The sequence below is a fragment of the Halichoerus grypus genome, chromosome 2 (assembly GCF_964656455.1).
Source record: "Halichoerus grypus chromosome 2, mHalGry1.hap1.1, whole genome shotgun sequence".
In the NCBI taxonomy this organism is placed as follows: Eukaryota; Metazoa; Chordata; class Mammalia; order Carnivora; family Phocidae; genus Halichoerus; species Halichoerus grypus.
Window position 1 is genome coordinate 30,364,271 of NC_135713.1, and position 27,462 is coordinate 30,391,732.

Below are 27,462 nucleotides of genomic sequence, written 5' to 3' on the forward strand. Positions count from 1 at the left end.
TAAAACCCCGCCTGTAACTTTGGTCTCCCCCAGAACTTAACTACTAGTAATCTACCGCTGACCAGAAGCCTTACTGATAACACAAACAGTTGATGAACACATTTTGTATGTTACATGTATGATATACTCTGTGTTTACAATGAAGTAAGCTAGAGAGAATGGGAGATGTTATTAAGAACATCATAAGGAAGAGAAAAGACACTTACAGTTCCGTATTGCATTTATTGAAAAAAATCCGTGTATAAGTGGACCTGTGCAGTTTAAACCCGTGTTGTCCAAGGGTCAAGCGTACTGGTTTTTCAGCATTTATTTATTCCAGGTTGTCTGAATTCCATTTTTATGTTTTAAAAATAATACAAATAATAACTGAATATGTTCTCATTCAGAAAAATAGAGAAGCATATAGAATGAAGTGTAGAACTACATGGTCACTCCTACTCCCACTCAGAAGAGGAAAGATGAAGTTTGGTAAATAGCATTCTGAGATTTTATTTTGTTTTCTATGCATTTGCATAATAATGTATCCATACATATATCTTAATATATATAAATGAGATCTTACTATACGTTGTGCAGCTTACTTTTTGATTTTCCAAGTCTTAGAGATTTTCCCATGTCAGTACAAACCCTTTTGTTAAAGGCAACATGTTATTCTAAATTAGAAATATAATTTATCCATTTTTTTCCCTTATTGGACATTTGGATGGTTTAAAATTAGTCAGCATTGGCAACAGGACTTCAGGAAAGACTGTGCATTCATCTTTGTGTGTCGGCCTGAATATTTCTGTGAAATAGAGTTCTAGGGTCAAAGGGTTGGTCCATTTTTCCACTTGAATCCTTCAAATCATAACACTGCCCCACCCCAGTCCTAATTTAAAATCAGTGCATGAGAATCTGTTTCTGTTATCCTTCCCATCAGCCATTATCTTTTTTGGTTATTTAAATTTTCAAATCTGGTAAATGTGTGAAACCCAATATGGCATTTTAATTTGCATTTTGCTGATTACTACTGCAATTTAATGTCTCTTAATGTTTATGGGTCATGCGTGTCTTCTGTGAATTACCTGTTCCTGTCTTTTGCTCGTTTTTCTATTGAGTTGCTTTTTCTGATTCCTGTTTATTGCAGGGAATATGTATGTGTTTTATTGCCTCCTGGTGAGAGGGAACACAAGCAGGGGGAGGACCAGTAAGTCACCAGGAGGCAATAAAACACATACATATTTCTCACAATATTGTATGTGTTTTATTTTTCCCCATTTCACTTTTTTTGTACCTATTCAGGATCTTAATCCTTTGTCTGTTGTAGATGATTTAAATATTTCTTCTAGTATGATGTTCGTTTTTTTCCCACCAGTTTTTTTTGTGGTAAAATACATAATGTAAAATTTGCCATTTTAATCATTTTTAAGTATACAGGTCAGTGTTTTAAATTCACTCATAGTATTGTGCACCCATTGCCAACATTCGTCTCTAGAACTCTTTCCATCTTGTAAAACTGACACTCTGTGCCCGTTCAACATAATTCCCCATTCCCCCCGGGCCCCAGCCCCTGGCAGCTGGCATTGTACTTTCTGTCTCTGAATCTGACTACCCCAGGTGCCTCCTGAATGGATGAATCATATAGCACTTTTCGTTTTGTGACTGACTTATTTCACTTAGCAAAATGTCCTCAAGACCATCCATGTTGTAGCTGGTGTCAGAACTTTTTTCCTTTTTAAGAACGAATAATATTCCATTGTATGCATATACCACATTTTGCTTATCCATTCATAATGCTTTTGTTTTAAACTATCTTTTGCTTCACAGACGTTTTAAATATTTGTGTAATCAACTCTGCAATCTTATGATTTTTTTACAAGATTTTATTTATTTATTTTTACTTTAGAGAGAGAGAGCTCGAGCGAGCAGTGGGAGGGACAGAGAGTGAGGGAGAGTATCTCAAGTCAGACGCTGCGCTGAGGTCAGAGCCCTCCACGGGGCTTGATCTCATGACCCTGAGATCATGACCTGAGCCGAAACCAAGGGTTGGTCGCTTAACTGATGAGCCACCCAGGTGCCCTGCAATCTTATGATTTTTGTGCTTCATCTGGCTTAGGGAGATCCTTTGCACCTAAAAATTATTTTGAAAATTACCTTATTTTCTTCTAATACTTTTATTGTTTTGATGTGTACGGTTAGCTCTTTACAATACCAGATTTTTGTATGAAGTAAAAGGTAAGGATGTAACTTAATTTCTTTCTGAAGTTTTAGGCAGTTCACCCAACACCATTTCTTTAAGTATCCGTCTTTTTTCCAACTCACTTGAAATTCTGTTTTTATAGTAAAATAAATTCCTATTCATACAAGAGTCTATTTCAGGACTCTATTCTGTTCCATTGATCTGTTTTGTCTCTTCTTAGGCCAGTACCACCCTGTGTTAAATGCGACAGCTTTGTTTTTATATCTAGTCATATATATTTGTATTTTTTTTCCGAAAAATTCTTTTAGAAATGATTCTCGTACATTTTCTCTTTTGTATAAGCTTTACGAATTGTTTGTCAAATTTTGAAAAATCCTGTTGGAATTTTTGTTAGGATTTCTTGGGTTTATTTTATTTTATTTTATTTTTAAGATTTTATTTATTTATTTGACAGAGAGAGACAGCAAGAGAGGGAACACAAGCAGGGGGAGTGGGAGAGGGAGAAGCAGGCTTCCTGCGGAGCAGGGAGCCTGATGCGGGGCTCGATCCCAGGACCCCGAGATCATGACCTGAGCTGAAGGCAGACGCTTAACGACTGAGCCACCCAGGTGCCCCAGGATTTCTTGGGTTTATAATTGTCAAAAATTCTTTGTGCCTTAAAGTCCATTGTGGTATGAGCTCCAAGGATGGAGGAAGCAGTGTGAGATAGAAAAGTGCTGTGCTTTGGGGAATGACTCACCTGGTTTCAAGTTCTGGATTAACTATGTCAACCTATGTCAAAGTCACTTTTAAACTTCTTAGCCTTCATTTCCTCATCTATGTGCATTCTATAATAATAGAATTCTATATATTAGAATTCTATATATTAGAAATTCTATAATAATAGAATTTCTTCCACAAGACTCTTGTGAGGACTCAATTAACAAATTCATGTAAATTGCATCGCAAAGCCCCCAGCAGAGAGTTAGCATCCAATTTGTGCTAGCTAGGATCATTTTCATATTTACTTTCATATCTTACTATGGCCTCTGCAGTACACCTCATCATAGAAGGAATTGGTAGATTTTTCCTTTACTATTGAGTATCCTAGGAGACAAAAATATGTAATAGATATCAAATATAGTAGTGCTTCTCAAACTTCAGTGAGCCTATGAAATCACCTACGGATCTTGTTTAAATGCAAATTTTTGTTCAGTAGATCAAAGGTGTGATCTCAGATTTTGCATTTCTAGCAATCTGTTGGGTGATGTCTTCATCCACACTTTGAGTGTCTAGTCTTTCTCTGGTATTTAAATCATGCTGCTAATGGTACCACTTCCTGTTGGATTAAATGTGGTTGACAGGACTTGTAAAGTGCTTTCTTTTAATATTACATGCTAAAGAACTAAATTATAGTTGTGTTGTTTCCTCTCCTCTCCTCTTTCCTCTCCTCCTCCTCCCCCTCCTCCTCCTTCTCTTCAGACGAAAGAGGGTTAGTGAGAGCACTAAAAATGATACCAAAGTTCTAGTCTTAGATCTGAAATCATTGAGGCAACTATCTGGATTATTTAAAACTTGTTTTAAGATGAAGCCAGCCGCATAAAATCTATCTAGTCGGAGTATAAAATCTAAAGCCGACTAAAAGAAAAGCCATAATTTCAAGTGTCTTACCAAATAGAAAATTTCAAGTGTCTTACCAAATAGAAAAATGTAACGCATAAGGAACACTTGGGAAAAGGTAAGATAAGAAGAACCCTTAGAAAACGTGGAATCCGGTCCCACTGTGTGAGAACACAGTGTGTGCCCACTCTTGAGAAGTGGTAAATGAGCAGAAGTTGTGCCATCATGAGTAAATGTTTCTCACCTCATGTGATCTCTTGCTCACCTCTTTCTACTCCCAGGCTTCCCAATGGGGGACTTTGAACAAGGTAGTTTCACATACCTTAGTATGCTGGTCTATCAGAAGAGAATGGCATTATGTTTTTCTACCCAGGACATTGATTACTTTCTGTATTTGAAAATGCTTTTTTTTGGGTGGGGGGGATTAGCAGAGGGAGAGGGAAAGGGAGGGAATCTTAAGCAGGCTCCACGCCTAGTGCAGAGCCTGACTGGGACTCAATCTCATGACCCTGAGATCATGACATGAGCCAAAACCAAGAGTTGGATACTTAACTAACGGAGCCACCCAGAGCCCCTGAAAATGCAGTTTTCAAGTGCCTGTATCCTCTCAGGACCTGAGAGATCACATTTTTGTACAGACACACATGACGTGCTCATAGGCTGATCCAGTACCTAAAAAATTCCAACCATTTTTTAGGCCTGTTGGACAGCTTTGGGTTGGATTTGAATCACAAAATACCGTCAGCTAGTTTAGCCCTGTTGGGGTATATGGTTCAAATATGAAAATAATGGTATTGCAACTACTTGCATTCGTAAATATATGTAAAACACACACATGTTTTAAAGAACTCTGTATGTTGCAGAATTACATAACATGAGAGAGTTAACTGTAATTTCCCTCATCCTGCTCACCTCCTTTATCCCATCCCAGCTCTACATTTATAAGAGTTTGTAGTTGGGTGTGTCTTTTGGGGCCAGTTTGGATCCTTGAAGTAGAAGACAGCAAGGCAGAAATAGATATGCAAGAGATTTGGGGAGAAAGCCCTGGGGAAGGATGAACGGACAAGGGAGCTGGAGGAGGCAAACCCAATGCAAGGTGACAGGGAAGAGGGAAGACTGGGAAAGAAGAGCTTCCATCTGCAATGCAGTTCTGAGAATGTTTTGCCCAAGCCAATGGGGAGACTTCGATCAAATGGTGCCTATTAGAGGAGTCCCATATTGGGCAGAAAAGGTTTGGTTTGATCTTTGGCTGGGAGCAGCCTGCAGGGACCACGGGCTCGGGTGTGGATGTGCAGTGGAAGCTGTCAGGCAGCTACGTTCCTGCAGCAGATCCTTCTAAAGAGAGTACTAAGTGGCATGGTTGCACAGTTCTCAGTTGCACGGTTGCACACTTCTCTCCCAGAGGTGTTTGTGTGCATATGCTGTTCTGCAACTTGCTTTTTCACTCCGTATTTTTTGGATATTCTTCCACAGCAGCCCATAGATCTGTTTCATCCTTTTGACCGTCTCATAGTTTTCCTTTGTGGAAATGCACCATAATTAAATTTTCAGATTCTTTTTCACAGATATTTGGATTGTTTTCATTTTCCCTAAATATTAATAATACTACAATGAATATTCTTTAAAATACATAATTTTTGTGTATGACATATATGAGCGTATTATCTATAGGACAAAATTCCAGAAGTAGGATTTCTGGATCAAAGGGAATGCACCCTGAAATTTTAATAGGTATTGCCAAATGATCTTGATAAAGTCGTGCTTTTTGACCTTGATAAAGTTGTGCTTTTCGACCATCAGTGAGTAACAATGCTTGCTTCTTCAAACTCTTACCAGTGCTAGGCGATAAAACCTTTTTAGGGTTTGCCAGTTGGACACCACATAGACACACGTGCAGACATACAAACTACTATTATAATTTACATTTATTTAATTATTAGTGATATTGTCTAGTTTTTCCTTATTGCCTTCTGGTTACTGATATTTCCTTTTTTGTGAATTACATATTCATATCATCTGCCGGGTTTTCTATGGGCTTGCTTATCTGTTTTTGATTGATTTCTAATTTCTAAGAACTCTTTGTATTTTAGGGGATAGTAACCCTTTGCCATAAGTATTGAAACTATTGTTCCCAGTTTCTTTTTGGGCCAACTATAGCACTAAAATTTTTGCAATGTTCATTTAATCATTGTACGATCTTTATTGCTTCTAGGTTTCATATCATGCTAAAACAGATTATACAAATATTCTAGTAATTTTAATGATCCTTTTACTTGCATTTATACCTTTGTTCATCTGGAATTTATTTTGTTGAGGGGAGTTAGGCAATAGCAATAATGATAAAAATTAACAATAATTGGATTTTCTAGGTATAGGTTCTCATAATCTCATTTAATCCTCATGCCAGTCCTATGAGGTAGGTTCTTTATTCTCATTTTACAGGAAAAGAAACTGAAGCCTAAGTGGGTAAAGTGCCTTGTCCATGTTGATAAGATTATTAAGTGCCAGAGTAGTGATTTGACCCTCAGCAGTCTTAACATCAGAGCCCTGGGAACTTGACTATTATGGCTTCCTTTTCCCACAAATGTCCAGGTTATTGTTCCAGAGAATAATCTGTCTCTTCTCCAGTGATTTAAAATATTATTTTTTTAAAGCTTTTATTTATTTATTTGACAGAGAGAGACATTGCGAGAGAGGGAACACAAGCAGGGGAAGTGAGAGAGGGAGAAGCAGGCTTCCTGCGGAACAGGGAGCCCGATGCGGGGCTCCATCCCAGGACCCTGGGATCATGACCTAAGTCGAAGGCAGACACTTAACGACTGAGCCACCCAGGCGCCCCATATTATTGTTAGCATATACTAAATTCCTACATATTCTTTGGGTCCAGAATATTCCTCAGATCGAGGTTTTCTCTTCTTTTCTTTGGTTTCCCTGACCACTGAGAGACTCAGCTTAAATGCTAGCTGGAGTCACAAGGTCCGGGAATCTTTAACTGAATACTGCTTAAGAAAAAGAAAATGAGCTGTGCATAAGCCAATTCAGCCCCAGAAATAAGGGATGACCTTACAAAACTGGTAGAAGCACTTACCCGGCTAGTTTTAGACAGAGGGGAAGGTGTGTTTGAACCTTCCTTTAGGAGGAAGGGGGTGGTGGGTTGGAGTGAAGCCCAACAGGTGGTCCATCCCATGCTATAATGGCAAGGGCCCTTTGGAAGGGCCCCCAAAGACAAATAGCAGTGCTCATAAAAAACAAATAAAGATAGGTGGATCTGGGAAATGTGGGGAACATGCAGCCCTTTGTACTGCCGCACAGAAGTCTCACCCAGGGATCACACACCCCAGCACACGTCCCCGGATGAACAGCTTCTTTCTTTAAGCTAGTATTTGCATATGATGTCATGAGGCACCTAGCCAATTCTGCAACGTCTGGCAACACACCCATGTTCTTGGGAAGCAAATGACTGGTCATGTTGCTTCTCAAGGGGGTTATTTATGGTGAGGAAACTTCCCAGGAATAAATATTTTAGGAGTGACGGAACAAGAAGTGCTAGTGAGGAAGGGCAGGCTTATACCCGTGGCAAAGGTTGTCTTTGGTCGTGCGTGTGGTGTTTGCACCGAGGGACGTTCGAATGTATCTTCGTTTTGCACAGAGACGAGATTTGAATGGGAAGTTCTACAAAATGAGTGGGTAATTTTTCTTTTCTCGCCTCCCTTTTTCTCCCCAGAGAAGACATGTCAATGAAACACTATGAATTAGGCAGTATTTGGCAACAGAAAAAGTGGAAGGGCCTGAAAAGGAATCTATTTAATAAAACAAAATTGGAAGCGAAGAAGAAAGAATGTGAGAAAATTTGGTACAAATTTTTATTCATTTACGAGATACTTAACTGGGTAGCAACTACGTGCTGGGACGGTGATGGACAGTGGGGACTGAGATCCAGGCCTGTCCTCAAGCAGCTCGTCGTCCGGTTGGGAATGATGGAGATCTGAAAAATAGAAATAAAGAACCGAGTTGGGCTTAGGACTGGGAAGTGTGGGCGAGGCGGGAAGGTAGTTTTGCCTTTCTGAATCCTGCCACTTCATCCTCCCCTGCCTTCCTTTTCCTACTGGACCGCGGAAGTGGCGACGCTCGTCAGGGACAGCTGTGGAGAGAGAGCCTGACGAGAGAGGGAGAGGGCGCGGTGGCCGAGCTGTGGAGGAAGAGCGGCCCCCGCTTGGAGCCCCTGAGTTCCCTGGGAGACCGGGCAGAAGGAGCTCACAGCGCCTCCGGCACTCGGCCCTTGTCCTCCAGGTGCCCTAGGAAAGCCTAGCCTGGTCCCCAATGTCATGGATTTGCAGAGCGGGGCAGTCTCGGGCGCGGACCCCGCGCATCTATCTGCGCTGCCTCTCCAGGCCATCATCCGGTCCCCGCGGCTTATTTATTTTTTTTAAGATTTTATTTATTTATTTGAGAGAGCGAGAGCATGGTGGGGGGGAGGGTCAGAGGGAGAAGCCGACTCCCCGCTGAGCAGGGAGCCCGATGCAGGACTCGATCCCGGGACCCTGGGATCATGACCTGAGCCGAAGGCAGACGCTTAACTAACTGAGCCCCCCAGGCACCCCGTGTTGCCTGCGGTTTAAAGGCTCTGTGTATGCAGCCAGGATGATTTAAACCCCTCCCAGGACCCCTCCCAGGGACTCCCAAGTGTGTGTCCGGCTCGCTAGCTCCCTTGGACATCAAATCAGTATCTCAAATTGAGCTCGCTGCAAACAGTCTAGCCCTCGCTAGAGCCCATGACGTCTGTTCTACTTTCCTATGAAGGGTAATTTCCATTCTGCCAAGGGCTCAGTCCATTTTGGGGGCCATCCGTGATGGCTTCTGTCACCCCCTGTCACGTCCTGCCGGCTCTGTCAGATCTCTCCCGAATTCCACCACTGTTCCCACTTCCAGTGCCATCACCTCCTTGCCCCCTGCAACACCAGTTCCTGTTGTTCCTTGAATAAGCCCTGCACTCTCCCGCTTCACCTCGGGGCCTTGGCACAACTTGCTCCCTCACCCCCAGGTCCTTCACTGTGCTAGTGGGGAGCTCACCAGCAAAGAGCTGGTACCCTGGGAATAGGGCGCGGGGTAACGAGAGGCCCATTTACAGGGGAGGGGAGGAGGGGGTCCACACGGGCCGTGCGGTCAGTCTCCTGGGCCTTGGAAGCAGCTGGTTCAGAGCCCTTGGTGGCTGTGTTCTTCCCAAAGCATCAGGCTCAGGGTCATCAGGAGAACTGTTCATGCAGCGTTTCCCAAAGGCTGACACGCGTGTCTCCGGAACGTTCTTCCAGCTGCTGACTCTCATTCTGAAGCTAACCTCCTCAGATTCACAACCTGCTGAGTGGGAGGAGGTGGGGAAGGTCGGGACTTCCAGACAAGACTGTCCCGATGCTTCTCAGGGACTCTCCTGTGATCCCCAGACCATAGAAACAAGTCCTTTGTAAAGACTCCTATTTTTCGATTTTGTTACGTGACAACTTTTATTCTTTAATTTCTGGTTACCCTTAATTCATAGGTGGCTTCTAACTTGTAGTTTTAAGTTTCTCTGTCCCTATACATTTGTTTAAAGTTTGCGACATGTGAGATTTACTTAAACTCCAAAATTTGAAAAACATTTTAAGTAACCCTTTCCTACAGAGAACACGAGGCCCCCTACGTCACTCCCCGGGTCATCTGCTTTTCAGTTTACAGGATGAGACTTCCTTACAGAGAGGCACCTTGCGCTCCTCAAGGTAAGTCGGTGTTAGGATGGGGTCCTGTACCCACAGACTAGGATTGGAAGGACGGGTCACTTGCACGCTGAGAGTCACCCCCTTCATGTTGGCATTTTCCTTTGCCTTGCCTTTGGTTCTGAGCAGAAACGATTTTCTCTCGAATTCATTTTCTCCCTGGCTTCGATATTTCGTTGTAATAGGAGCCTATCTGAAGTTGTAAGTAGAGATTTTAGAGAGGTATGAGGGGCCTGTTTGGCAAAAATGGAAGTAGTGGAAAGCAGGCTTAAAGGGCTATGAGTAAAAGGTCGTTTGCAGACTTTTGCTTCTGCTGGCAATTGGGCCCGTGTGTAAGCAGATTTGACTACCGCAGGATAATTTAATGGCTGGGTGTATTCTTTTTCTGTCTTCACTGTTGTTCCCAGTTAGTGGTGGGCAGTGAAAAGGGATGATCTGGTTCACTGAATTTCTGGCTTTTGATGAAGTCCGGGTGGCCAGACAGAGGCAAAATGGACTCTGAATGGTTTCATTGCCTGTCAATGGGATGAGTCAGACTTTGAAGTAGAAAAGTGAAACTCAGGGCTTCCCTTGACTAACATACTTAGTATTAAATTAAGAATGAATTAGCCTCCTTGAGGTCATCTAGGTTCACTCTTTGTGCCCTCAGATTGTCCTGTGGTCAAAAAACCCGATGAATCAGTGAAGCTCTTTGACCTGCCGTTTACAACCCTCCTCTAAAGTGAGGAAAACCGGAAATTATCTTGAACAATGAAACACTGCCTATCTCTTTAGGTGGAATGTGCTGGGTTTTCCTCGGTGAAATTTTAATGAGGGAGACAGGGAAGAGTGAGGGTGACTCCTCTATAAGTAATTCATTCAGATTTAGCTCTTCTGAGACCATGGTCCACTTTTTTATATTTCACTTCTGTTTCTTTGCTTTATCTTTCTTTACCAACCTTCGCTTGGTTTGAAGAAATTGGTAGGCCACTTCTCTGTTGCCACACGGCCTCCGCAGCATGCAGCAGTGGGCATTCATGGCTCCCACATCTGGTATCGGGCGCTCTTGGCCGGCTGCTGGCTGACCTAGGCTGCCCCCGGGGGGGCAGCCATGCTGACTCAGTGCTGCCTCCCCTGTTGCTCCTTTTCCTCCTGAAGGGTAGCCCAGAAATGCTCTTTTCATGCCAAAGGTGGAAACACAAAGGAGCAAGCAGAATTATACAAGGTCCTTTGAGGCCTAGGCTCCAAGCGGGTACACCATGGCTTCTGCCTCAGCAAGTCACCTGGAGCAGGGAGATATACTCTTAGTTTGGGAGGCAGGGGGGGACTCCAAACTCACATGACAAAAGGCATGAATGGAAGAAGGAGAGAAGAATGGGAGCCCTTAATACCATTGTCTACCACAATGGGGTCAAAGACACCTGCTCAGAGCTAAAATTAAATGAGATGTTCCTTCTGTGTAATTTATCTTTTTCAGAAATCCAGAACCTATGGCTCTCTTTTCAGTCTTTCAGACAACATTCCTCTTGGCATTGCTGTCCTTGAGAACTTACCAGAGTGAAGGTGAGTAGTGGGAAGAACAGTAAAGAAAAAAAATCACACAGAGGGAAAAAAACAAGGTGATTGGTGCTTTGGAGGAAAGTTGCACAAGTCTTTTCTTTGGAAATTACTTGGAATTGGTGAGTAGCAATGGCTTCCTTAGTTTTGACTTCTTGATAGCTCATTGTAATAAAGCCACACCTTAGCTCTCGTTTCCTGGCCAGTGCCCTGGTCGTCAGGGCACCGGTGAGTGGATCTAATCCCGCAGAACTTCGTGGTAGATATGTTGTGAGTGGCCGTCTCCAGAAGAGTGCGGTCTGCACCTTGCCATGTAGGGTTGAGGAATACCAGACCAGAGTTGGCCACTAGGTTTGAACAAGTTGTGATGTCCTTCAGCGACATTCATTGAGAAGTGATTTGCTCTAAGACAATATGCTAAGTACTGAAATGCTGTTTATGGAAAAAAGAAATAGTATTTGTCACTTAGCTACTCTCCCAGTGAGGGTATTTTTCAATAAGTCATTTTTGTAAATAGTGTCAATAAGAACACTTGTAAAATGTTTATAATGACTTTGTGTATTACTTTGAACCAGTTTGAAGGTACTCAGGCTTGAGTCTATTGGTTTATAAAGTTTGTGTTGCTTTCACCTGTGTTTAACAAAGCTTTACATTTTCCTCATTCTGTGTTGATTCTTTGCTGTACTTCCTTTGTAACAGAGAGTGTGGGCATATGCTCTCATAATTCTTCTCACAATTCCTTTCCATGGATTCATGAAAGTGATGTTTACAAGAAATACCCATAGAATTTTTCTGCTCCCCTTAAAACTCTGTGAAAAGATACTTGGAAATAAAAAGGAGATTTTGTTCTGTTAATAGCTCAGTTTTCTGCCTGGTAAGTCTGGGTCTGTTTCTTTTAGGTTCCGGGCACATGAGATGATGCTACTTTTTTGGCTTCTTAAAATTTGTAGTTTGTTGATAACCTTCCATAATCTGGAGCTGAAAGATGGGAATTAGGACTTCTCATCTGTAGTATGTGTACCCCCCACCCTATCTATCTTACTTGCTAAACGTGACCCAGCTGGGCTGAAGGGGTGGTCCGTACCATAGGAAGGTTAGGTCCAGCTAGAGCCCCTGATTCTCAGACCCATGCCCCCAGCTCCAGGCTCTCCAGAAGATCCTAGGCATTACTGCCAAGCTTTTAGCACAGCTCACTTCCCTAGTAAAGTCTCATTATCTGACCCAATGACGATTGATTGACTGTGTACCTTCTACGTACAAGACACTGTTCTCAGAAGTTCCAGTGAAGAATGTACCCATTCAGCTTCTTTTATTTAGATCAGACATTCATTACCTGCTTCTCTCTCTACTAGTCTTTGTTTTTGCTTCCAGTTTTCTCAGCTAAGCATGGCTGCTTTGCCAAGTAATCCTGTCTTTGTCCTCATACCACTTGGATCTCTTGTGTCAATGTTTGCTGTATCTGCCAAATACCTGCTAAACCTCCACTCAAAAGAGTGGGCCCCTCACCTGATGACCCAGCCAGGCTCAGGGCTGAGACTCAGATTCAGATGTCCTGGCTTCTCCCGACCAATGAGACAGAGTCCAGACTCACTTTCAGTTAGCGCTGGGCTCATATCTGCTTTCGTCAGAGATCATGACTATAGCATTTGGTTGTGTTTTCTTCCGTTTTCTTGTGTAAGTACATGCAGACCAAGACAGAGATGTAAATAGGCAGATTTTTTTATAGAAGTGAAAGTATACTATATATACTGGGAATATTTATACTGTATATATACCTGTTAATCTATATATAGTTTAAAGTATGTATGTTGTATATAGTGTAAATATATATACTGGGAAATTATACTATAGTATGTAAATATAAAACTATATGCAGGTGAAGTATGTATATTTTAGTATGTATACTTTAATATATACTTTTTAAAACAATACAACATATGGTGAAGGTTTTTACCTTTGATCTCAAATGTTCTTTTAGAAATAACATTCTATTTAATGGCTGTGTGATGTCCCAACTTATAAATGAACTGCGGTTTGTTTTTTTAAGTAGTGTTGGGGCCAGACAGAGAGCCTGGGTGAGGAAAGTGGGAAGAGAGTCTGTGATTAAACCCCGGACTGTCTGATCACCCACTCCTCCCTATAAAAAGAGAGCTGGGCCAGGGCCAAGAACCCGGGGTTCTGGTCTAGTTGTGTGTACTTGGGAAAGTTACTTCCTTTTTTTTAAACTCCGTTTCCTCATCTGAAAACTAATGGGGTTGGACTTAAGAATCTGTGAGGTCCCTTAATCTCTCTGACTTTACCTTGACATTTCTCACTATTTCCCAAGGAAGTCCTCAAAGGAAGTCCTTTGCTTTTGACCAAATTATTTCTGAGTGATGTCTCTCCCAACTACCTGAGTCACTCAACACTCGCTGATAGCATACGTCAATATAGAATTCCTCTTTTACCTAAAGCATCACATGGTAGCTTTCCCAAGCTTCCAAAAATAAAGTCGATTCTGGTAGTTGACTCATTCATTTAGCAAGCAGTCACTGGGTGTCTACACTGTGACAGGTGTGTTATTGGACTTGGTTTCATCCTTGTTTAGCTCACAGTCCTCCGGGAGACAAACCCAGACCAGGCTATTACAACACGCTGTGATCAGTGCTCAAACAGAGCTTAGAAAAGCAGCCCTGGGGAGAAGAGAATGCGAAGGATGAGGAGAGATGTTAGTGAGCTATTGCTTGTCATGTTCTTGAGAACTTGGGGAGATCTGGGTCCGTGTAATTTGAGGTCAACATCTGCTGTGGGGAAGTGGTTGTGCCAAGTGCTGGGGACAAGAGTCCTTTCAGAGTTGTCTCTGCCTCAGCCTCTGCCCTCCAGGAAGTTTTTCATCTAGACTGTGAGACCGAGAGCGTCAAATTACTATCTAGACAAAATGGAATGAGGGCAAGGAGAGCCGGGATGATTTTGCAGGCACTTGGCCTTCTCTGTGCTATTGGTTCTCATTAGTTATTAAAAACATTTCCTTCTATTCCATAAAGGATCTGCTCTTTCATTTCCCTAAACCTCCTTTAGTTAACTTACATCTTAGGCTTGGAAGACTCACCCAAACCTCCTGACTGGTTTAAGGAGAGGATGAATAATGGCTATTGTCTTTAACCAAAGAGTTGAGAAATTTTATTCACAAAGGAGAAGAAAAATCTCTAACCAAATAATAATAGAAAGTGACTACCATGTTTTGGGCTTTGAGTGTTCAGAAATTCCAACTTCATTTAACTTTGTATGAATGGTGTCTGATAAATGATTCACTCTGCCAAAGCGCATTAAGAATCAGAATGCCAAAAAAAAAAAAACAAAAAAACAGGACTCAGTATGCCAATTGATTAAGTTTCAGTGGGAAATAAAACTGGAAAAATAACTGGTCCTCAGCCTTTTGGTGCAAATTGACCCCGAAAACTAAATTATGCATTTTGAAGTATCATCACAGTGGAGTGCACCAGGTAGCTTAGAAGACTATTTCTTATAAAATCTAGCATATCGTAGGGTTCTGAAAGTAATGCATTGTTTCTGAAGAACATTTACAAAATACAGAAAAGTATAAGAAAAGTATAAAAGTATAAAAAAGTATTTTAAAAAGTATAAAAAAACTCAGCCTCGCCATCCAGAAATAATGAGTAGTAACATTATAGTTTTACTTCCCTTTATAGCTTTCTTAAAAATAACCTAAGTACTTTAAAAAATATAAAATGGAATGCACAGTCTAGTGTGGTTTGTTTTTTTTTTAAGTGTATGGAAAAGGTCGAGAAAAACATGTGATTTAAACTTGGCAATGGAGAGAGAATGAGTTGGTAGGATGATGGGTTCTCAATTTCTGTATCATTTGAACATTTTGATCATGATCACGTATATGTAAAAAAATTTTTTATTGAGGGGAAATTCACATAACATAAAATTAATCATTTTATGATTAAAATGAACAAATCAATGACATTTGGTACATTCAGAATATGCAACCAGCACTTCTGTGTACTTCCAAAGCATTTTTATCACCCCAAAAGGAAACCCTGTAATCATGAAGCACTTCCTCCCAATTGTTCCTCTCCTCTGCCCCCAGCAATCACCAATCTTCTTTATCCCTCTATGAATTTACCTATTCTGAGCCCCTGTGTCTCTCCAGCTGGGGTCCTTCCTTGAGCTAAGAACATCATCACAATTATTTTATTTCACACTAAGTGCCTTGCTGGTCTCATCCACAGACTTCAGTAAATTCTCGCCAGAGGTCTTTTAAGTTTAGTGCATTGAGATATAAGCAATCATGTCTAGAGATAGGGTATGCTCCCACTTTATAGTTATTTAGTAAACTATGAAATATTGACTTTTAAGCAGAAAACTCATTTTCGATTTCCAGAAATATGAAGTTTATAGCCAAGAGTCCTCTTTATATAGCCTTACTAGAAATTTCTAAACCAGTTAGATCATCCAATAAAGTATCCTTTTGTTTTATTTTACTGTTTATCAATTTATTAATAACAACAATACACAGTGTATTGTTGAGCACGTCATTTCATTTATCTAGGCCTTAATTTATCTACCAAGCGATTTCTGAATTCCCTTGCAGACTTCCAAGATGTCTAATTCTAAGACGCACATGTGAGCATTATTTTCCAAAACTAAACAGTGGTGATATTGACCAGTTTATTATCTGTGACTATTCAATTGTGTTCCTACTAAATGCTATTTTGTATCTTGTTTTTGGTCTTTCAGTCTTGTCTGAACCTTTGCCATGGGCCCCTGAATCCCTGAAAGTTTTTATCAATTCTACACATCAGTGTTTGCATTTACAGTGGAGTGTCCCCAACCTTGCTCATCATCAGGAATTAAAAATGGTTTTTCAGATAGAAATCAGTAGAATTAAAACATCGAATGTCATCTGGGTGGTAAGTATTTTTTTTTTTTTTTGGCTCAACATTTAAAAATCCTTTTCTGACACCATGATTTTTCTTTTATAACATCCACAAAAATCCCAATATAGAAACATTTTAGCAACTCAAAATGGTTTTCCAAAACAATTACATTTCTGTGTTTTTATGGGACCAAGTAACATGACAGCTTTGGTTCATAGGTTGGATGAGATGTGTTAAGGAAATAGATCATTTCCTCATTTCTGCTCTATCCCCTAAGCAGGCTACTGGGCCTGTCCTTGAGTCCTAGATTCCCAAAATCCATGAACACCAACCTTATTTTTTCTCTTCCCTCTTTCTTCCCTGTCCACCAGACATTTTCCTAATAAATAAGATGTAATTGTTTGGCAACATTCTTCTTGCTGGTGTGGCTTCCTGTCCGTTTCTTACCTTGTGTTTCATACTGTGCTGAAATACAAGGAAGGTTGCGTCTAAGCACCGTGGGTTCTGTCCAGAAAAGAGGTTCTTCCTGGCCCCACCATGGTGGGGAGTAAATTAAGATGTCCTTTGCTGCCTCATTGTGGCTTTTTCTACAGCAAATTAAATAATGAAAATCCTTCATTTCCCAATCATTTTGCCTTTGAATTCTTCAGGATAGATTTTTCACTTGTCTTGGTTCAAACCACGGTTGTGTCCATTTAGTTGATGCTTCTCCATCTCGTGCATTGAGACACTGTGGTGGTTTCTTTCAATTTCCATCTTATGGTCTGGGGAACCTTAATAATCTACCCACACATCATGTTCATTCATTATCACGGGATGTTGAAGGACAACACTGTGGAATGTTTTCTCATTGAAGGGGAACAGAGAATTTGTCTGGTGTGAAGGGAAACATGGGGATGTGTCACTGCTGGGGACCTCCATTTGTTCAACCAAAGACCACTTTTCTCTCAGGCACTGGAAGCGTGGGCACAGGGATTCAGGATGGTTAGTTCCTTTAGTAAAGTATAAATGCTACTCATTTTGAAGCCTCTAGTTACTTTCCATATTCATGATTGCATTTGAGATCTGAGTGAGAGGCCTAAAGTAAGTATAACTCTGACTCTGTCAATTTAGGATTGATGCCAGATCTACCATTCCACTCAGCCAAGAGTCGTTTCCCACAGTGAGAGTTGTTTAGTGTTCTGATTTTAAGCAATAGCATTGCTCATGTACAGCTGTTCACTTTCCACCACCAGCACATCTACCCACTACTGGAACTCATACTAATCATTTTGTACTTACATATTTTTTTTTTCTTAAGAGAAGAGACAGAGAGAGTACATGCAAGTGAGCAGGGGTGGGGCAGAGGGAGAGAGAGAATCCCAAGCAGACTACATGCCCAGTGTGGAGCCTGATGCAGGGCTCAATCTCATGACCCTGAGATCATGACCTGAGCTGAAATCAAGAGTCAGACACTTAACCAACTGAGCCACCCAGGTGCCCCCATATTTTGATATTTTTGATGGATGCACTCACTGGTTGTTGATTTGGACCCAATAAAATATTGCACAAAGGTCATATTGAGGCTAGTTGTCTAAGAAAAAGAAGTTTGAGAAAAATGCTGGAAGAATTCATGAAAAACTAGTGCTTAACACCATTAGCAGAAGTAACGCTAACCCTAGACCAAGTGGATCCCATTGTTTATTTTTCTAACAGGCAGTTGTTCGTATCTGTTTTCACCTTTGATTCGTGTAAGAGTTCTTGTTCAGGGTGGAGCAGCTTGGGAGGCCTGCTTCTGTAACCTACTAAGGCTCGAGATCTTTGAGACTAGAGTTTTGCCTTGTCCAGTGTATTGTCCCCATATCACCTGGCCCAGCCTGACTGGGGAGAGGAGAAACTCAAGGCACAGAGAGGTGGGTTGTGCTAGTCAAGGTCGCCAATCAGGACGGTATCCTCCTTCACCCACATGCCCAGACAGGGGTGACGGCCACAGGTCATCAGTGGCCATGCCTCCCAGAACAGATGATACCATGAGAAGCCCTTGTCTGACCCTCCCAGGCCTAAAGTCAAGGAGAGACGTGAGATCCCCCTCCAGTTAAGGGGAAGAAAGCCAGCCAAGGGGGACTGCTTCTGTCTAGAGCACAATGTCCCTGTCACAAGGCAGTTCCCCGTAATGCAAGGTTGACAGCACACTTTCATGCATGCTGAGAAGGGGCAGCTTTCAGGACTCCTGCCTCAGATGATCATGTGCCTAAACAAGCCAAGGAGGAGCATCCTGGTCCAAGTGCTTGCAGCCAGGCTGGGGACCCTGAGCCACCTCCCAGACGGCACGGGCCACGCAGAGGCCTGCTGGTAGCCCCCCGCCTGCCCGCCTGCCCGCACCACATGGCCTCACCTGGGCCCGGTTCTGCCCTCGGCCTGTCCAGCCACTTGCTTCCTCATCCTGTTCATGGCCAGAGGAGGCAGAGTGGAGTAATATCTCAGGCCCGGAAGGAGGCCAGGAGCCGAGTCTGCCAGGGATCTGTGCTCGCCTCAGGAACGAATCAGTGACCTCACTTGGACTTCTGTAGAGATGGATGTGCCAACTTCTTGTGACTTACTAGTGTCTGCCAAATGAAACTTGCCACTTCAGTGAATGAAAACAGCCCAAACATAATTCATCACATTAAAAAAAAATCACTGAATTGATGCATTCAAGGAAAGTTTTATCTCCTCCATGACAAGGCTGTGAACAGCACAAAGCACAAGTTTGTGGTTAGACAGAAAACACACAAGTAGTGTCTGAGAAAAATAGAGCCCGCTGCCTATTAATGAACTGATGGAATCACTGAGCACATAGTTTGAGACTGGGAGCCTGGGTGCAGCCATTATTCAAGGCATAGGTCTGTCAGTGCTGAGCAGGAATGAGGAGATACAACACACAGACAGTGTCCCAAATGTGGGACGTGCAATGCTGGTTGCTGACAAGGTGTTGTGGGGTTGCGATAAGGTTGGACCTTCTCCAGCAACTTAAGAAGAAGCACTGTTTGAGCCAAAATAAGAAAGAGGATTAGAAGCTAATTTAGAAGGGAGGGTGGAGAAGAATATTCTGGGAAGAGCCCACGGATGTGAGCTGAGGCCCCGAGGGAAGGGCTGTGAGCTCCCAGGCCTGAAAGTCTGGAGTACAGAGAGGCAGGCATGGCCCCAGGATGGACCACACAGGACGCCGGAGGTCATGCTCAGTTTTCTGTTTTATCCTGAGAGCCATAAAAAGAAGAGGAAGGACAGGATCTGGTTGGAAGTGTTTGAAAAGTCCACTCTGGCTCACAGTGGAGAACAGGTGGGGAAGTTGGAGAAGGCAAATCATTACCAATATGAAGGGGGCTAAGGGGCGGGTCCAGTGGAGAGGGGCCCGGAGTGGCTGGTGACACTGGGGATGACAAAAGTGGCTAAATTCCAGAGAGATGCAAGAGGTAAAACCCAGACTGTGGCTTGTTGACAGTAAGGTCGCCATTATTGATATAGTTTCTGGGTTGGTTGGTTGGTTGGTTTGTTGGTATTTCTGCCCCCAGCGGTGCAGGCAGAAAGCAAGTGTCCTGGAGGGGCCCACCAAGGAGCCTGAGTGCCTGGAGCCAGGCAGGACGTGAAGAAGAATGAAGCCCAGTCCCTGTTCTTTTGGGGCCATGCTCCAGCCAGGGACACACCCCAACCACAGATGAAATGCCAACGACTACGCCCAGTGTGCAGGAGGCGGAGATGGGTGTGGCCTGGACGAATTCCCAGTGCAGAGGAAGTGTGGGGACACTAAGCCAGGGACACTGTGTGAGTCAACACTGAGGTGTAAAGGCGTAAAGCTATTCCCCAAGTGCAAGGTAGACCACTGTGTCCAGAGAGGAGATTGCTGTGAGTGAGAGGTGGGTTGGAGTCAGAATGTAGATGGCTGACAGGGTAAGGTGTAAAGGAGCCATTGAAACCTACTGAATTCGAGAAAGAAAATACCAGAACTTTAGAAAGATCAAGATGAAAGGCTGTGTGGAAGGGTGCCTGGGTGGCTCCGTCGATTAAGCATCCGACTCTTGATTTAGGCTCGGGTCATAATCTCATGGTCGTGAGATCGAGCCCCAGGTCGGGCTCCACACTGAGCATGGAGCCTGCTTAAGATTCTCTCTCCTTCTGCCCCTCCCCTACTTACACGCTCTGTCCTTCTCTCTCTCTAAAGTAAATCTTAAAAAAAAAAAAAAAATGCTGTGAGGGAAGACCAGTTGCAGTTCAACTTGGACAAGCTTCCCAAGAGCACAGTGTAAGACGTTCTTGTGTGCTTGACCTCTTTTGGGACTATAGATTCTTTTTTTTTTTTTTTTTTTTAAAGATTTTATTTATTTATTTGACAGAGACAGAGACAGCGAGAGCAGGAACACAAGCAGGAGGAGTGGGAGAGGGAGAAGCAGGCTTCCTGCTGAGGAGGGAGCCCTATGTGGGACTCGATCCCAGGACTCTGGGATCATGACCTGAGCCGAAGGCAGCCGCTTAACAACTGAGCCACCCAGGCGCCCTGGGACTATAGATTCTAACAGGTGGAGCTCAAAGAAGAGAATATGGCCCCTTGGCCACCATATCTGCAAAGATAAGAGACCAGACCAAACCAAACAGAAAACAAAGCACAAGGGCCTCATGGAATCCTTCTACTGGCTTCTGAGAGCCACCGGTCCTCCTGGGTACCATGAAGGACTGCCCTCTCTACTGAGATTTGACCAACTTGATCTGACCATGGCTAAAAATGATTATTAAGAAAATACTCCTCAGTCTTGCTTATTTTTAAAGAATGACTCAATTAATTATCTAGTTTGCAGAAATTTTCTTAGCAGGCTCTGTGTGACGAGTCCTGTGCCTACCTTCTGACTCTGATTTCTTCCCCCCAAGACTTGAGTAGCTTCAGTTTTCTCTCACTTGCTCCCCACGAGCCCCCTGGAATCAGAGAGCCGTAGGGGTGGGAGATGAGCTTTCAAAAGGCCGTGGCACGTCCTGCTGCGACATCAAACCGGGGGGAACTGGCTGGTTAGGGATGCACTGCACTTGCTCATATTTGGGAGCTGCAGTGGGCTCCCAGGTGTGTGTGCTTTGGGGTAACTCTAGTCAAGCCATTTTCCAGGATGACATGGCTCCATGTTTCCAAGTTTTTCTTTTTCTTTCTAGGAGAACTATAGCACCACTGTGAAGTGGGACCAAGTTCTGCACTGGAGCTGGGAATCCGAGCTCCCCTTGGAATGTGCGAAACATTTTATAAGAATGAGGAGTGCGGAGGATGATGCCAAGACCCCCAAGCAGAGTTTCTGGAGCAATTGGAGCTCGTGGGAGGAAGTAGATGGTAAGAAGGGAGGTGATAAAAGAGTTAAAAGGTTGAATATTTAATATTATTTGGGGATCAATAGTCAAATCGTAGAAGTCTCTTTTGAGGAGACTGAGTAGAAACCGACATTATTTTTCTTTGTCTTCCCTTGGAACTAAAAAGTATGGGTGTGAAACTTGCCACCAGGAGATAGACGTCTATGGTTTTGCCTCAGAATTTATTCTTAGAGACAATACGCAAATTCAGACCATTTTGTATTTATTTTCCAAACAGGGGACCTGTGTTTATTATAGAATGCTAAGAGAACAAAGCAGGACATAAATTGTACATATGTTTTTATTAGAATAAGACAAAATGTGTCTTCATCTAGGGCAGAGGTTAGGAAGCTTTTGTGTAAAGGGCAAGATAGGAAATATTTTAGGCCCTACAGACCCTATTGGTCTCAGTCATGACTATTCAGCTCTGCCATTGTAACAGGAAAGCAGTCCTAAGCAATATGTAAACTAATGAGAATTGTTGTGTTCTAATAAAACTTTATTTACAAAAACAGATGGCAAGCTGGAATTGGTCCCCGGGCCGTAGCCTGCCAATCCCTAATGTAGAGAGAAGGGGTGAAATACGGAAAAACGAAATCAAGTCTTCATTTGAGTAATGAGATTATGGATAAATATGTTTTACGTATCTCTTAATTTCAATAATTTAATTTTGTTATAATTAAAATCTAGAGTGGATTTTGCCACAGTTTATTATGCTTCATTTAAACTATAGGCTGGCTCTAAAGCAATGGCATTTGGCTCTCTCAGTTTATATACCCTGCCAGATAATTGGAAATTCCTGCCAATAGAACCATTCCTTTGTTAAGTGTTTATACACATCGATTAAGTAAAACTGATAGCACATTAACCCATGAGTAGCCTAGTGATTAGTTTAATACTGCCAATAGAATTAAATCTGCATTTTAGTCATGTTCTAAGCACTCTACATATTAATTTAGCCCTCAAATCAGCCCTTTGAAATATGTATTATTCTTGTCCCCACTTCACAGATGAGGAAACTGAGGTACAGCTAGCTTAAAGAACCCATGCAAAGTCATCAAGCCACTAAGGGGTAGAGCCGGAATTCTAGCCCGGACCAACCTGGCTCCAGAGGGCCCCCCTCTTCACATTACATCCTACTGCTGACAGAAGAACACACAGGAAAAAAAAAACAGAGACTGAAAAGACAGTAAGAGAGAGAACAACATTATAAACAGCTTTGATAAAATGGACTAGATTTCTCAAATCTATAACCTCCAAACTAACTCAATAATGAATGGAAAACCTGACTTTTATTCCTGGCCCCCAAACACTGGTTCTCAGCCATGGTTGCACATTAGAATCACCTGGGACCTTTAAAAAAGCCCCCCTGCCCAGGCCACACAGCAGGGGTGACGTCGGGGGGTGGGTGGCAGTTTCGGTGATCACGGCCGGCTGAATGAGCAGGAGCAATGCAGCCGAGGAGTAAGAGCAGGCCGCTCCTTCAGGGAGGCCCACGGTGGAGGAGCGCGTCCCCAGGGGGCGGGAGGGAGGCTTGGGGAGGGCAGTGAGTTGGCCTGAAATGGGAGACCCCTGAGGATTTTTATACACTGACAGTCATACAGAAGGAGAGACGAGAGAAAAGGAGATATTTGAGTGACTGGCATTTCCGAGAAGGTGGGCAGAGATGTGGTCAATAGTACAGTTTAAAGATTAAGAGGGACGCGTGGGGGCACCTGGCCGGCTCAGCGGGTTGAACGTCCGAATCTTGCTTTCAGCTCAGGTCATGATCTCAGGGTTGTGGGATCGAGTCCCGAGTGGGGCTCTGCACTCAGCGCAGAGTCTGCTTGTGATTCTCTCTCTCCCTCTCCCTCTGCCCCTCCTGCTCACGTTCTTTCTCTCTCTCTCTAAAATAAATAAATAAATTAATTAATTAATTTAAAAAACCCTAAAAAAGTGGGGGAGTGGAGGGGACACGTGGCCGTGCAGATAGACAGACCTGGCCAGTGGGAATGTGGCTTTGCCACCTGCTGGGTGAGTGAACTTGGGCTCAGTCAGTCCTACCTGTGTGGGTGACGTCAGGTGGAAAGAGATAACGCAGAGCCTCCGTCGGGACTGCGGCCCGTAGAGAGCAGCTGTCGCTGTGTCGTAAGCAAAGGAGTAGTGACGCCTAATCCGAGGGTGACAGGACGCCCTGTCTTTGCAGTAAGAGCCCCAGCAGCATTTCGCCTAACAATAGGAGCCCTTACAGGAAGGCGTGTTTGCACACTAACTTTATAGGTTTGCCTAGAAATTTAGGCTCCTCTTTTCCCCAGCAGGTAGAAGAGGCTGAAACTATCGTTGAGAGGGAGACCAGAGGGGCTGGTTTGAAATTTGAGTGAAGTTCTGACTGAGCTGTCTTTTTGTCTTTTTTTAGCACAGAATTCTCTTGGACACGACCCATTGTTCGTTTTCCCTAAAGATAAGCTGGTGGAGGAAGGCTCCAATGTCACCATTTGTTACGTTTCCAGGAGCCAGCAAAGTAACATATCCTGTTATTTGGAAGGCATGCAGATGCAGGGAGAACAGCTCGAGCCAAACGTCTCCGTGTTCAACTTGAATCATGTTGCTTTCATTAGGGAAACTGGGACAAACATCTACTGTAAGGGGGACCAAGGAGACAGTATAAAGGGCATCGTTCTCTTTGTGTCAAGTAAGTGTGCACATGCTCTGTGCTCTTCTCTTCTCGTTTCCTAGAATAGATGGAATTTCCTTTCCCAGAAGACAAGTAAACATTTCCATCCATGGTCTGGGTGTTGTTTTGTCTCCTGAGTCTTCTAGGAGAGACTCTGGAAGAGATACCCTGAAGCAATACTTGCAGGATTTCCTGTTGTTGTCTTGTCCTTATTGACAATTTTATTCCTAGAAACCAAGGTTATTAAAGGGGAGAAAGTTCGGGTCATTTCCTGGACCACTGGGAAGGGCCCTGTCTCGCCTCAGCCGTGCTGGCAGGACTGCAAGATGGCAGAGCGGGGGGTGAGGGAGAGATGGCAGAGCAGGGGTGGGGGGTGGGGGGGTGGGGGGAGAGATGGCAGGGCGGGCATTGGGGGGGGGATGGGGGAGAGATGGCAGGGCGGGCGTTGGGGGGGATGGGGGGAGAGATGGCAGGGCGGGGATGGGGGGGCGGGGGGATGGGGGAGAGATGGCAGGGCGGGGGTGGGGGTCGGGGGGATGGGGGAGAGATGGCAGGGCGGGGGTGGGGGGTCGGGGGGATGGGGGGAGAGATGGCAGGGCGGGGGTGGGGGTCGGGGGGATGGGGGGAGAGATGGCAGGGCGGGGGTGGGGGTCGGGGGGATGGGGGGAGAGATGGCAGGGCGGGGGTGGGGGGGCGGGGGGATGGGGGGAGAGATGGCAGGGCGGGGGTGGGGGTCGGGGGGATGGGGGGAGAGATGGCAGGGCGGGGATTGGGGGGGATGGGGGGAGAGATGGCAGGGCGGCCGACCCCAGGGAGGCAGCCAGTGTTGTGCCCAGAAGACCTGGGTTCGAATCTCCTTCCCGTGCCCGGGCGTGCCAACTTGGCCAAGTTTCCCGGCCTCTCCGAGCCCGTTTCCTTCTCTGTGAAGCGGGCCGGGGACTGGCTGTTTGAGGGTGAATGAACAGCGACAGGCCTGGCCCCGACCCCGGCGCCGCACACGCTAGCAATCCAGCAAATGGATCCCCGCTCTGAAGTGGGCGAGGAAGACGTCAGGTGCCTCGGTGGCTGGCGACAGGGGAGGGGGAACGTTTTACCTTTTACGGAGGACTGTGTGCCCGTGCCCAGGGCCCTCCTGCGTGTGGTCAGGAGACCTGCCTTCCCCTGCACTGCAGGTAGGGCAACATCTGAGCCTGCCCCCTCCTGTCGCTCCTGCTTCTCGGCCCGAGGCGGGCTCCGGGCCCCCGCACTCTGCCGCCGCTGGCCCCCGGGCGTGGCCTCTGGGAGCCGCGGGGACGCCGAGGGCTCGGCGGTGCTGCACGTTCTTGGAACTCTCAGCGCCTTGCTGCCCAGCTCAGCAGTCCCCCAGTTCGGACTTCCTGGCATCCCAAGCCGAATGGCCCCGAGGCTGGCTGCGAGCCCCAGCTTCCATGCTGAAACAGCGGGCAACACTGACGTCGTTCGTTTGTTCATTCATTCATTCATTCATTCATTCATTCATTCATTGTTCCGCTCACTCGTCTGACAGTCAGAGATAGGTGTTGAGTGCCCCCTAGCAGGCCCTGGGGGTACAACTCCCGGGACACACTGCAGACCACGCACAGCTCCCGCCACCCGGCAGGTGAGGCCGCAGAAAAGAACAAGGGAAGGGAAAAGGGATGAGGTGCCTGAACTGTGACTTTCTGGTGGTGCGGGTGTGATGTTTTTATCATTCAGAGGGACTCTGTGGCCTCAGACCCAAAAGGAGCTTCCCGTTTTCCTTGTCTTTCAATAAAGGGATTTAACTAGGTCTTTCGTCTGTTTTTTTCATTGTATGGACAGAAGTCCTTGAGGAGCCCAAGGAATTTTCTTGTGAAACCCAGGACCTCACGACGCTGAACTGTACTTGGGATCCCGGGAGTGACACTGGCTTGCTCAAACAGCTTTCCCAAAGCTATACTTTATTTGAATCGTAAGTTAGCTCCGGTTGCCTTCTTGGCAGATTCCTCCTTGTTTAAGGCGCTGGTGACGACAACGAGAGCCGCATTTAGAGGCTGGGGAAAATGTGAACAGATAGTTTACAACCACCCGGCCAGAGTCAGGAGGAAATCTCCCCGTGGTCACAGCTGTACACTGTACAATACTTTCCACCTGAGTTTTGTGAAAAGAAAACGTCACATAAAAATGATAAGAAAGCCCGTTAATGGTGAATCTTGATGTGAACATGGTTACATCTGGTGATCTGGGTCTATCTAATTTCTAACTTTTTAAGAATATTTAAAATAAGGAGTAGTCTCACCCCCTCCCACGTTGGTGGAGGGGCGCAGTCAGTGATTCATGGTAGTTACACATTTCACCACAGAAATCGAAACTGTTGCAACAATATTTTCAGTACGGCATTTGTTGATGACGGGGGATCGACGCCATCATGTGGCACGTAGTTAGAAAGCCACTGAGTGTGCCCTGAGTGTAGGGATACATCTCTGCGTTGACAGTGTAAACCCTGAAACTGTTGTTTTGTGTTTTATTTTTTTTAAGATTCTCTGGGAAAAAGACACTTTGTAAACACAAAAGCTGGTGTAGTTGGGAAGTAGCTCCAGAGTCCCAAGAAATGTATAACTTCACACTCATGGCTGAAAACTACTTAAGAAAGAGAAGTGTTCACCTTCTTTTTAACCTGACTCATCGAGGTGAGACTAGGGTCAGAGCCCGCTGTGGTTGCGAACTCATTGATGTGTGACACACTGTGTGATCAAGGAAATGTTGTAGATTTTTGCCTAATTCACATCCTAAGTGAAAGTTTTAATATAGGGGCGCCTGGGTGGTTCAGTCCGTTAAGTGTCTGCTTTCAGCTCAGGTCATGATCCAGGGGTCTAGGGCTCCCTGCTCAGCAGAGGGTCTGCTTCTCCCTCTGCCCCTACCCCCTGCTCATGTGTGCATGCGCTTCTTCTTCTTCTCTCTCTCTCTCTCCACCTCTCTCAAATAAATAAATAAATCATTTTTTTTAAAGTTTTAATTTATAACTCTCGTTGATGCCACACTTCTCTTCATGGATGCATGCATGGCCCACGGTCCCCTGTTATTTGTTTGTTTTGATAATGTAATAAGCACCTGCATGTTTACTACTCACCTTCAGACTAGAACTCTGAGAGTAACTCACTTCATCTCCCATCCCACAGCCCCCCCACCCTGCTCCTTCTGCCAAGATAATTACAGATTTAAATCTCGAATGTGTGTGTGTATATATAGGTGCATGTATTCTCATTTCTAATGTCATCCTAAAAATACTATGTTTTTATTTTGATTGGTTTTAATGTATATAAAAGACATCAAGCCATATGTGATAATTTGGTAATTACTGTTTATGTGATATTAAATTACTGATATTGACCCTTCTTATTGAGTATTGTTATAGTCCATTGATTTTCACTGCTGTGAAGTATTTCATTGTGTAAATCTATGGTATTTTGGTCAGGCATCTCCTTTGATGATTTCTCAGGTTGTATCAAGGTTTTTTGCTCTTGGGTACAGTGCTAATATGAGCAT

The 27,462-nt window shown here is 44.2% G+C and overlaps 1 protein-coding gene across 5 annotated transcripts in view; it reads left to right on the top strand.

Annotated features, from left to right (window-relative positions):
- The window catches only part of OSMR (oncostatin M receptor), a 50,989-nt gene that overhangs the window by 2,566 nt on the left and 20,961 nt on the right, over positions 1-27,462 (top strand). For 2 of the 5 annotated variants that reach the window (XM_078066667.1, XM_036111095.2), the window contains 6 exons: positions 10,982-11,067; positions 15,808-15,980; positions 21,099-21,270; positions 23,683-23,958; positions 25,759-25,888; positions 26,455-26,606. In XM_078066667.1, the coding sequence (XP_077922793.1) occupies positions 10,995-11,067; positions 15,808-15,980; positions 21,099-21,270; positions 23,683-23,958; positions 25,759-25,888; positions 26,455-26,606 (976 nt within the window). In that variant the 5' untranslated portion in view covers positions 10,982-10,994. Of the gene's footprint in view, positions 1-10,981; positions 11,068-15,619; positions 15,694-15,807; positions 15,981-21,098; positions 21,271-22,297; positions 22,477-23,682; positions 23,959-25,758; positions 25,889-26,454; positions 26,607-27,462 lie in introns of those variants that run through there. The other 3 variants (XM_078066668.1, XM_036111098.2, XM_036111099.2) reach the window with 3 other exon arrangements.